At 35.8% G+C, this 12,333-nt stretch overlaps 1 protein-coding gene across 1 annotated transcript; it reads left to right on the forward strand.

Annotated features, from left to right (window-relative positions):
* Positions 1-876: 876 nt before the first annotated feature.
* Positions 877-5,263, forward strand: LOC103716792 (extradiol ring-cleavage dioxygenase). Its single transcript, XM_008804957.3, has 3 exons — positions 877-1,232; positions 4,290-4,660; positions 4,834-5,263. The coding sequence occupies exons 1-3, from the start codon at positions 1,005-1,007 to the stop codon at positions 5,024-5,026; spliced, it is 792 nt and encodes a 263-aa protein (XP_008803179.1). The 5' UTR covers positions 877-1,004; the 3' UTR covers positions 5,027-5,263.
* Positions 5,264-12,333: the final 7,070 nt, after the last annotated feature.

Below are 12,333 nucleotides of genomic sequence, written 5' to 3' on the forward strand. Positions count from 1 at the left end.
TTGGTAGGGAAGTATACAAAGAGATCACCATGTTGGAACAAACTAAGATCTCAGCCTTCTTGATTATCTGGTCCAAGAAACAATACTAGGCCTAAAATCCCATCCCATCCATGCATTTGCCTTCCCTGCTGACCCATTCCCCTTCTAGAATCTCAGATGCCGTCCATCTTTTCCTAATATCGCTCATCTTGACGTTAGCAATGGTCTATTATCATTTGGGTCCCACGTTACTCAAAATATAAAACAACGACAGGTTGATCTTTTTAAAGAAATAGCGTAATATTTTTTTATAAACATCCATCTAAATATCAAATTTTATATAAATATTTTTTAAAAATTAATATTTACATATATATTCTTATAAAATATTTATTTTACTATTCTATTTTTTTATCCTTATTTTCACATATATATCCACACTGTGTTAAACAATTAACGATTTTAAATTAAAATAATTAAATATTTTTTATGGATGTACAATTACAAACATTTATAAGATAAGAAAAAAAATAATTTCAAAATTTTATTTTATTTTTATTAAAATAGATATAATTTTTATTAATAGTGTTAGAAGGATCATAATCTTAGAAACATTTGTAAAAAATAGTATTTTACGAAGATATAGGAGTAAATAGAAATTTTTTTCAAAAAATATTCACATAAATTTAATTTTTTTAAAAATATATGTATACAAAAAATTTATAAAAACTTGGTAAGGTCCCTACTGAAATCAACGCAACGATCCGAGTAGGTAGGCGCCGACACGCTTCCTTCCCTTGCTCGTCCACCAAACCCGCGGGCCTGAAAAAAGAATTCCCTCGCCTCTGTTTTTCCTTGCAAAAAAGGCCTTTGTTTCTCTTTATAAAGAAGGGAAGCCTTCTTTCCTCTCCTCCATTCTCTCTCTCTCTCTCTCTCTCTCTCTCTCGGAACAAAACTTTCATTTCTTCTTTATTTTTTCCTCTCTTTTATTCTCTTTATCTCTCTCGCTCTCTCTGAAATTGGCCATGGATACGTTCTTTATATCGCACGGGTCTCCGACGCTGTCGATCGATGAGAGCTTGGCGGCGAGGCACTTCCTCCAATCGTGGAAGGCCAAGGTGTTCCACCCCGTCCCCAGGGCCATCCTCGTCGCCTCTGCTCACTGGGACACCGCGGAGCCTACCGTCAATGCCGTCGAGGGGCCCTCCGACACCATCTACGACTTCTATGGCTTCCCCAAACCCATGTACCAGGTGACCATCGCTTCTATCTCTTCTCTTGATTGGTCGTCTTATAAGGATATGGGTTAGAATGCTCTTTTTTCTTTCTTCTCCTCCATTTTTCAGAATTTCTTGAGTCTAATGTTTATCTGTGCTTTTGTTCATACAAATGATGGAACCTTTTCCTTTCATTTGCAAAGTTGGGTGAAAGTTTGGTGAATTTAATTGGTTCTGTTATAATTTGCTGTTCTTGGGTTAAAAAATGGTGCTTTTTTATTTATTTATTTCAAACTCCTGGTAATGGGAGCATTTAGATGCTTCGGAAACTAAGAAACTCTTGGTAGTTGCCTTATTTTGTCTTGTTTGATTAGATAAGGATTATCTGATTTTTCAGGATAAGAATGTAACCAGGATGATTCAGTTAAGGAGATAAAGAATGCAAATATGGTAATCCAGCAGAAGAGCTTTATTTTACTAAAAGAATTTTCAAAGAGATTTAATAAAGCATGAGAAGGTAACAAAGCCACTCTGATTTCTAAAGGAAAAAAAATTAATTATTCGGGAAGAAAAGGATATGCTCGGGAGTTTCAGAGATTAGTAGAATTAAGAAAGAAATACGAAAGGTATGTGAATAACAGGAAGCTTTCGGTGGAAAGTCTCAAAGAACCTTAGAGATCTTGTGTAATGAATCGGTTCACTGAATAATTCATCAGAATGCACTACCTTCATAGTCTGGAGAGCTGTTTAGATAAAAGATTCAGGACAGTATTACATTTTATTCATTGGAAGGCTTGTCTGAATGATCTGGCCATTAAGACATCAGCAATCCATTTGAAAATTGTTTAAGAAAGTCAATGGTAGTTGGAAGGAGCTGGTGGGTGGTCTCAATCAATTAGGCTTAGAAGAGGAATAAATTTTAGTTCATTCTACAAAACTAATATTTGTTTGATGCATGGGAAGTATTTAGATAAAATGAGAAAATACTTAATTTCTTTTATTCTTTGATGGAGAATTTGGTCAGCAATGCATGAAGGAGCCACAAAAAAACTTGGTTCAATGGTTTATATAATCAGTTGGAAAAAGCGGTTCGGTCGACCCCATGAGCCTAACAAAAGTTTTTGACTTTTTGTTGTTGGAATTAGGAACTAATGCTTTTGTTTATTTAATGAATCAGCAGAAAGATCTGGCAGGTGTGAATGATTTCCAGACTAATAATTTTCATTGTGGAACAAATAATACAATCATTCCTCGAAAAGAATACACACACAGACACTAATAATCAGGTAACATTATCACACTAAAGCAGTCCAAACTTCCACATTTCAAATACCTTGTTGAAATATTCATTCAACGAACTTTGTAAATGATATAAATGATCTCTTTCGATGGGGTTTGTTACATCAATAAATGCTTGTAAATGATGTCCATTTTCACGTGGTATGAACCACAACAACCTCTAGCTTTGGTTTGCATCCCATGTCAAAGAGCTAATGGGGTTCGCACAAGCAGACTTAAGTGCTCCTGACACATGTAGGGCTGCCAATGGGCTGGCTTGGATCGGGGATGGGCTGCCAATCCATTTTTGAATCGGATCAAGATACTGAACCTAAACCTACTTCCATTCCATTCAGGTTGGATTGGAGTAGGTATAATATTAAGTTTATCAATCTATTGAATATTTAGATCAAATCAAATCCGCAATAATCTTAGCGCTTACCATAATGAATATATGTAAAGTGAATATCTAATTATATCATAAACACATTATATAATAGAATAATATATGTAGACATTATCTAAAACATGTTGTAATTGACAACCAGATATAGTTATAATTAAAAGCACCTATTGGACTGGATTAATTTCGGATTATTTCCAAATCAGCAGGTTAACTCAATCCACATGCAGCCCTATATACAAGTTTGGCTGGCATGGCATGTGCCATGTTATGTGAAAAGATATAAAAATTAAAAGAAAATTATTAATCTTACAAAGTATTATTGGATCCAATATTGATACTGGCACTGGCCTGACGCAGACTGGCACAGTGGCACTTAAAACATTGAGCACAAAAAGGGTAGCTGTCCCAAGTAGCCTAAACTTTGTAAAATGTTTATAAGTTTAATTATCTGAATAAATCAGGCAAGATTGTCTTGAACTCCCAGAATGTTGTTATTGTGCTTACAGGTCAGAATTGAAGAGGTTTGTAATCCAAACTCCCTTTTTCCCCTTCGGGGAAGGACAAGTTCTTAAACTTCCATTGATCTCATAGGCAAAAGGTGCTCTGTTGGCTTGTTCCGCTTGTTCCCTCACGACTGGTTACAGATAACATTCCCTGATCTCAGCAATTTCTCTTTAAAATTTTTTTGGCCATCACCCATTTCATTACATCTTTCATATTTCTACTTTTATGCCATGAAGCGTATACAATGGAAGAGCTGACACATCATCTTAAAACTAATTGGATGATCATCTTAAAGTTTATTGAATGATATATATTATATCTTGTGGTGCACCTTAAATGTATTTCTAGTTAAGTGGTTGTATTTTCATAAATATTGCATGAATCATGTAAAACATTTGCATCTTGTAATGAGGCCATATAAGAACAACCTCTTAATTCTGAGAGAAGAATTATGTATTTTCAATCACTCGATTGGGACAAAAGGTTTGCTATAAGAGAAATGCCAGTATCACACAATAATTGTAGAAGTTAAAAAAAAAGAAAGAATAACTAATGTACGTAGCAATAGAGCTGGTATAACTACATTTCCAGCTATAGTATTGTCGTAGAAAGGAACTCTTGAACTAGTAACTTAGTAATTGATCTCCCGATCCCATGGTTTTCTCTTAAAATGCAACTCCTTTCACTCAACAACGTTTCATAATGCTCAGCTATTTGGTTTCAACACCAGACAAAAGAAAACATTTATTATATTAGTTTCCAGCTCAATTTGATAGATTTATGTTGGAATTTTTTCTTAACATCAAGTATCAATCAGGCAACCCTCAACATTGTCACACCCCTGAAAGGTAAACACTTACATTACCATGTATTTGCCTAATAATACTAGTTTGGTTTTGTTCCAGCTCAAGTATCCTGCACCTGGCGCACCCAAATTGGCAAAGAGAGTAAAGGAGTTGCTGCAAGAAGCAGGCTTTGGCCATGTTAAAGAAGACACAACTCGCGGGCTTGATCATGGTGCATGGGTTCCCCTCATGCTCATGTACCCAGAAGCCAACATTCCAGTGTGCCAGCTCTCTGTCCAAATGCAGAAGGATGCTAGATACCATTACAACATGGGGAAGGCCTTGGCTCCACTTGGGGAGGAAGGCGTCCTTATTATTGGGTCAGGAAGTGCCACACACAACCTGAGGATGATCACCCGAGGCAATTCACCTGCAGCTAAGTGGGCAGTGGACTTTGATACTTGGCTCAGAGAGACTCTCCTTGATGGAAGGTATACTTCTCATTATATAAAAGTCCTTCACTTGAAGCAATTCAACATTGGGATCATTGAAATGAGTTGATAGATCATTCTGTTTGAATGTGCTTGATATGAAGAGCTTGGGTTTTTATTTGGTTGTTCCTTCTATTTTATGGGAACTATTTTTTTTTTTTTTTTTGCGTTAGGTATGAAGATGTGATGCAATATGAGGAGAAGGCACCCTGTGCAAAGATTGCACACCCTTGGCCAGAGCACTTCTACCCTCTCCATGTGGCTCTTGGGGCTGCGGGCGAGAGAGCAAAGGCTGAACTGATACACCATAGCTGGAGCAACGGATCACTTTCTTATGCCTCTTATCGGTTTACAGCTGTTCAATGATGTGCTCCATAACTAGTAAATAAATGACAAGCCTCCTCCTGTAAGCTGTGTTTCAAATTCCTTCTTCCATTGTTGTGCAGAATAGGTTCATCACAGTGACTTGATTTTAGCTCCCTGGTGATGCTTAAAGTACCTCTAGAAATTGTCGTCGAACAAGGTATTGTGAGGCATGTTCTTTTATTATGGAAAATCTATAATCTTGGACATTCTTATAATCCAACATGGTGTTGTGGGGCATGTGTGTTTACTCTAAATAAATCTCTAATCTATGGCGTGTCCAAGACATTAGATTTATGGGAGACCAGGGAAACCAGACTTTCTATTTCCCTAAATATTCAAATAGTAACTAGTATGTGACGCAAATGACCAACCTGATTGTGCTCTTTAACCATTGCTGTAATAGCAGCACTAGAGTTTGAATCCTAGAAGGGTGTCAGCATTTGGATGTAAGTCCTGTTAATAAACTTGAAAGTCCAAAATTAATCTTGGAAGGGTGCAGTTTGGCTACAGCAGGCTAAAGTTCATTAACTTCCTTCCATTATATGTTGAGATAACTTTGGCATATCATAACTGAACTGCTGATAACATTAATTGCATCATCTGCTGCATCTAAATCACAAAGCCTGCCATGCATTGCATCTTGTCAGGGGGGCGTAGCTTAAGCTTGCTTCGTGTAAAAATTCACAATGGACCAGCAACAATCTCATCTCGAAAAGAAGACTTCTTGCGTCAGAGGTAGTAATACCCCTGGAGTTAGTAATTTCTGGACTAGATATCCTGAAGTTGCTTAAACTGGACATGGACCTGAATGGAAGCATCCGTCCATGCTCGTCTGCGAGGTACTGGAGACTATTTCTTTCCAATGAAGTCATAATTTATAAAAGCTCTCTCTTTATGCAATCTGCTTGAGTACCAAAACTACCATTATCAAAGAAGTACTGAAATTAGTATCACATCTATGCTTTGGTCCTTTGAACGAAAACAAATGGCATGGCACTTTGGCGCAGAAAGCAGCCATGTTAGTGGGGTAAATCAGTAGCACCACATAGAAGAATACAAATTCTCTATAACCCTAATTGTTGGTCATTCCTACAATCACGATCTCTGACGAGTTTCTTTCTATCGGCTCTAAACTTTGGTCTTCATCTAATTCATCAAAAAAAAGTTGCTGAGTTATGGACAAGAATGATAGAAGATAATGAAAATTTAAATATAAATTTATGTAATAAAAGAATAAATAATTTTTCATAAAATAAAATAAAATATATTCTAAGCATAATATAGTTAATAATTATTGATCATTTTGATTTCTAAATTTTACTAATAAAAAGATCTGCACTCATGGGAAAGAAAAATTATTTAACAAAGCAATCAAAAAATGCAAGCAATACAAAATTCGAGATTAGGTGAATATACAAAATGAAGATCTAGAGCCTAATCAAATGATATACTTCAATATTATGCCCAATAGTATATTCGCTCTTTAATTAAAACACCCTGTTATATACTCTATATGCTAATTGATGCAGGAAAATAAAGCCTTTGTATTTTTGACACCTATGCTGACCTCAAACCAAGCAAAAATATTGTGATTTTATTTTCTTTTCTAGATTTTTGAGAAAGAGACGGTATTTCCCTTCCAATACTTTCTCTTTTTTTGCATTATATATAACACTATAGATATCGGCACTCCTTACATGTGAATAGATTCATTTTAAATATTTATAACTACAATCCCAATACAACTATGGCCTACCATGCATATCTAATTTGAACTTACTTTTTAAATAGTACAACTCATCTAGTCACTGTTTAATCTTATCCATTATAACATATGAGAGTAAAATCTATTGCATCTAGCGAGATAGTCTTTGACATGATTTGATTTAGCTGACTTGTCCCATCTGTGATGCTAAACTGCCTAAAGAGATATTATAAGAAGGAAATGTTCTAATAAAAGTAGAAACTATTAAGATTAGAATAAAAACAAATAGTCTTTATAGGTTTAACTAAAAACCAGTATGATTTTAGATAGATGAAGCAACCTGAATGTCCAATAGGTCAGCTTTCGGGATCCAACCCGAGTTACTTGTACTCACCTTAGATCACACAATCTTTCCCATTTTGCTTTATGGCCATTTTTTTTTTTGTAAAATAAATATTATTTTTCTTACATAAGTATCATGCCCATATTATGCATAGATTTTATACTAGCACTTGAATTGCTTTGAAATTTTACATAGTTTATGCCTTACTATTACCAATTGGAAATAACACAACATACAATTGTTTTCAAACATTTTAAGGAATATTTTGCATGCTTTAAGTTATGTAGCAAAATAAGGAAAATCATTTATTATGAATACAAAATATAAGAAGAACATCATTATTTTTGTCAACAAAAACACAATGCATTACAAGATACACTAAAGAAATAATTTTTGGGATAAATACATTATCTAAGTTCACCCATTTAACTTGAAATGCCCACAACAAGAAACTGGCATTATGCTGAAATAGACAACTTAAATCTAAATATAGAGGGCATTTTTCATGTTGTAAATAAGATGGACTTATTCTTCCATGACCTAGCTATTCTTTTTTTAACTTATGCTGATCCATCATGAGTAAAATAATATCATGCAATGTATTACAAAAAGAAATTAAATTTCACATTTTTGGAATAAGCATGATTAACACATTACATATGTATGGTTTTTTCCTTTAATATCTTCAACTGTTGAGAAATTTCATATAACTCTATTTTTAGCAACATCGCATATTTTCATTTTGGTAATATCTTCAAAGTGAGCCCAATGAAAACATGGAGAAGAATAGAATCCTTCGCACTAAAGAAGGATTCACCTTCCTTTGCATCACTCACTATTGGATCATCCTCTACTCGAGGTAAGATCTGTGCAAGCAGATGAATGATGGACATCGGATTGCATTGAGCAATTTATGATCCAATAGCGAAGGGCATGAAGGCAGGTGAATGCTCCTTTTGCTTTGTGTTTTGCTAACGACACCTCTTGTAGAAATAAGAACATGATCTTTCAAAGGGAAAACAATTTCACTCCATCCTCTAACAACTATAGGAGCAATGGCAGTACAAATTTTAAAGTTGACTTTCTTACCATTGCCGAGGAAGTAATTCTATTTGAGCTTTTGCATAGAATTAAAGAGGAAGCTTACTACCTAGCCCTACCACCTGCTCTTGCTAGAGTTCATAACATGCTCCATATTTCTATGTAGGAAAGTATGTGTCAGACTCTTGTCATGTGGTAGAGTTTGAGTCTCTATAGGCTCGGAGAATATCTCTTTTATATGAAAAAATGAGTGAGAATTATAAGAGGAGACACTATTCCATATGTTAAGATTCAGTAAAGCAACTACTCAAAGTAAGAGGCAAGCTAGGAGCTTGAGGAAAGGGTCAAGAAGAAATACTCTTAGCCTTTTTGAGAATTTAAGCATATCAAGTTTTGAAGATCAAATTTCTTTAAGGTCGTTGGGTGAAACACCCAACTTCTTCGTCATCGAAATCCTACTCACTAACCACCACACTTAACACTAATTATTTTCCTAAATTCTAGGCCGATCTAAATTTTTTTCCTAAATTTTGGTCGGACGATGCTTAAAAGCATCGTCCGACGCCAACCCAGTCTAGATGATGTTTTTAAAGCGGGGAAGGGTTGTGGTGTCCGACAACGCTTATAAGCGTTGTCGGACACCATCCCACTCCCAAACCCTTTTCTAGGGTCGCCGCCCTATAAAACACCACGACCCAAGCCAAGAAACCCTAATCGCGGTCAGAGAGAGAGAGAGAGAGAGAGAGAGGGAGGAGGAGGAGGAGGGGAGCCAAAGGGGGGATCGCCGGCGACCTCGATGGGGTACTTGAGGTTGGGGTTGGGGAAGCCGGAGAAGGAGGTGGTGGAGTCGTTGGGGGTAGAGTAGGGGAAGGGGGAGCCATCGCTGAGGATGCCAAGTGAGGCAGAGATGAGGATCTCTCGGTGGCGGAAGCCAATGAGGAGCTCCCAAGCATCGAGGTCGGCAGTGGCATTGGCATTGAAGGCCGTTGTAGTCCAAGGCAGAGGCCACCAAGCGGAGCCCTTGCAAGCATCGGAGGATGCCATTGTAGACTGAGGCAAAGTGCATCGGGGCGAAGGCATATAGAAATTGGGCATTTGTAAAAGAATCATTGATCCAAACTTTTTTTTTCTAAAAAATTAATTAGACTTTTTAAATAATTTTTTACCAAAAAATTAATTAGGCTTTTTAAATAATTTTTTTTTAAAAAAACTCTAACGACGCTTTAAAGCATCGTTAGAATTAGCATTGCCGATGCTTATAAGTGTCGGCATAAATTTTGGATATCCCGACGTTTTTACAAAGTGTCGGAAAAAAAAATCTACCCCCACCTATACGACACTTTTGCGACACTTTTGGAAGCGTCGGGGCGAAACTTACCGATGCTTATAAGCATGGTAAAGGCTCTAAAAAGCACCGAAAAAATGTATATTTTGTAGTGGTTTGATTTTGATGATACAAAATGTTTGTGTTAAAAGTTTACTAATCACTTGTTTGGAACGTATAAGAATGCTCTCATAAAGCCAAAAAGATACCGGTCCAAAACTCTTAATATGGAAATGGAACTTATGTTTATGAAGTTCTACACTAAGAGGAGTCAACTCCAAGAACACTACGAGCCGACCAATGAATATCTATAGGCTAAAACAAAAGACTTCAATTTTGGACAGTTTTAGGAGTCAACCATAGAAAAGCATGAGTCGATCCCGGCATATGAATAAAGATTGGCATGTATTCATGAGTCGACCCTTGTATCAGTCGAGTTGACCCCAAAACAGTCTCAAATGGAAGACAGAGATAAGTGAAAAACTACACTTTCATGGGTTAACCCCTGAAAATCATGAGTTGACTCCTATGGAACAAGAGTGAACCCTAGAACTTGACAAATTAATCCCAAAATAGCCAAGATAGAAAGCAGAAAATAGCTAAAATCAACTTTTTATTAAGTCAATCCTGAAGGACAACAAGTTGACCCTAGTCATAGATGAGTCAACCCCAAATAATAAAACGGTCAACATCATAATGACCATAGGTAAAAGACAGAGTGCAGCAAAAATAAGAGTTATCTCAAGTCATCCCCTGAAGATCACGAGTCGACCCTTGAAGAAGTCGAGTCGATCTATCTGCGTCTGACAATAGTTATGGCTATTTTTTTTGTAAAATTAAAACAACTGTTTCACCTCACAACGACTCTTTCAGCCCATCTTTGACCTAATCGTCAATAGTTAAAGATCAATAGCAGCCTCAATTGGATCGTCTTTTACCGAGGGACAATCCACTAATAGACTTTCTCTTCTTAATAACAAAAATTATACATATTGAAAAGCACGAATGCACATTGTTATTGAAGTACTTGATTATGATATGTGGAGTATCATAATCAGTGGGCCACAAAGACCCACCAAATTGGTTGATGGCATGCACTGCCCCAAGCCTGAAGGAGAATGGGATGAGTTCGATAAAAAATTGCTCAACTTAATGCCAAAGCCATGAATGCCTTATGTTGCTCTCGGGATGCTAGTAAATTTAATCAAATTTCAACATGTAATTGTGCGGAAGAGATTTAGGATGGACTGGAGGTAACTCACGAAGGCACTAACCAAGTCAAAGAATCTAAAATTAACATACTTGTACATAAATATGAATTCGTTAAAATAGAATCAAATGAATCTATTACTAAAATATTTATCCATTTTACTGATATTATAAATAGTCTCAAAAGTCTAGGCAAATCTTACTCTAGTAGTGATCTTATGAGAAAGGTTCTTAGGTTATTGCTAAGAATATGGGAGGTTAAGGTGATAGCAATTCAAGAAGCAAAAGATCTCAATAATCTTTCTCTAGAAAAGCTGCTGGAATTTTTAATGACTCATGAACTTACCATGGAGCAGCACAACAAAGAAGAGTCAAGAAAGAAGAAGACGATTGCCCTTAAGTCAGTCGCTCAAGAAGAAGAGGAAAGTGCGGGTTCGGAGGATGTTGAGAACGATGAGGAGATAGTCTTAGTCTTTAGAAAATTTAGAAGATTCATGAGGAGAAGGCAAGGAATGAGAAAGAGACCAATAGCTAAGAGAGAGTCGAGCAAAGAGAGGGAGAAACTTGTGTGCTACGAAGGTAAGAAACCCGGTCACTTCGAAGTGGACTACCATTGCTTAAAAAAGTTAAAGGAAACGGTAATTTGCTTTGAGTGCAAAAAACCTGGATATTTTAGAATGGATTACCCCCAATTGAAGAAAATGTCTAGGAAGAAGAAGGCTTTTATTGCAACATGGAGCGACAGTGAGGAGTCTTCATCAGAGGAAGAACCCCAAGAAAAGGCAGATATCTGCTTGATGGCAAATGGTAGTGAAGTATCCTCTCAAATCTCTTTAAACTTTACTTTTGATGAATTATATGACGCTTTTAGTGAATTAATGGATGATTGTAGAAAACTTGGATTGAAGAACAAAGAACTTAAATCAACTAATCAAACGCTTATGCATCAAACAGAAAAATTAACCAAAGAAAAAGAGAGTTTAACCAAAGAAATTTCTGAACTGAAAACCTCTAATCAAACGTTAAAAGAAAGCTTGATTAAAGACAAAGATTCACTGATTAATGAAAATCGGAAACTAAGCAAAAAAGTTGAAAAATATAAGCCTATAGTAGAAAAGTTTACTTATAGCTCTGAAAAATTACAAATAATAATTAATAATCAAAGAGCTGTTTTCAATAAAGCTTGATTAGGATATAAGCCAAACAATAAACAAAAACTTCTTAAGAATTTTTTGTCAAAGCAACTAAAACTAAATCTGAAGAAGTAACATGTTTTTGTTGTGAAAAATCTGGAACAAATCATATACTTGTAACTTCAGAAAAACTCTTAAAAATAAGAAAGTAAAAAAGATTTGGGTTTCAAAAAGAACCATCTTAACTAACCTAAAAGGATCCAAGAAGACTTGAGTATCTAAATTCCCTTGACTTGTATTTGTAGATGTGTCTTGCGGCCAAGGGAACTAAAAGGAGCTGGTATCTTGATAGTAGCTGCTCAAGGCACATGATGGGTGACAAAGAGTAACTCTTCACCCTTGAAACAAAGGAAGGAGTAGTGATTTTTGGTGATAATGGCCAAGGTCATATAATTGGTATTGGTAAAATTTAAATTATTCCTTCTACTTTTGTAGATAATGTATTATATATTAGTGGTTTAAAGCATAATCTTATTAGCATTAGTCAATTAT

This window comes from Phoenix dactylifera, chromosome 1 (genome assembly GCF_009389715.1).
Source record: "Phoenix dactylifera cultivar Barhee BC4 chromosome 1, palm_55x_up_171113_PBpolish2nd_filt_p, whole genome shotgun sequence".
NCBI classification, from domain to species: domain Eukaryota; kingdom Viridiplantae; phylum Streptophyta; class Magnoliopsida; order Arecales; family Arecaceae; genus Phoenix; species Phoenix dactylifera.

Excerpts from the sequence above, each read along its gene's own strand:
- LOC103716792 (XM_008804957.3), top strand. The coding sequence starts at position 1,005 with ATGGATACGTTCTTTATATCGCACGGGTCTCCGACGCTGTCGATCGAT. Across the intron at positions 1,233-4,289 it reads TCCCCAAACCCATGTACCAG|CTCAAGTATCCTGCACCTGG; the intron begins GTGACCATCGCT and ends GTTTTGTTCCAG. Across the intron at positions 4,661-4,833 it reads GAGACTCTCCTTGATGGAAG|GTATGAAGATGTGATGCAAT; the intron begins GTATACTTCTCA and ends TTTTTGCGTTAG.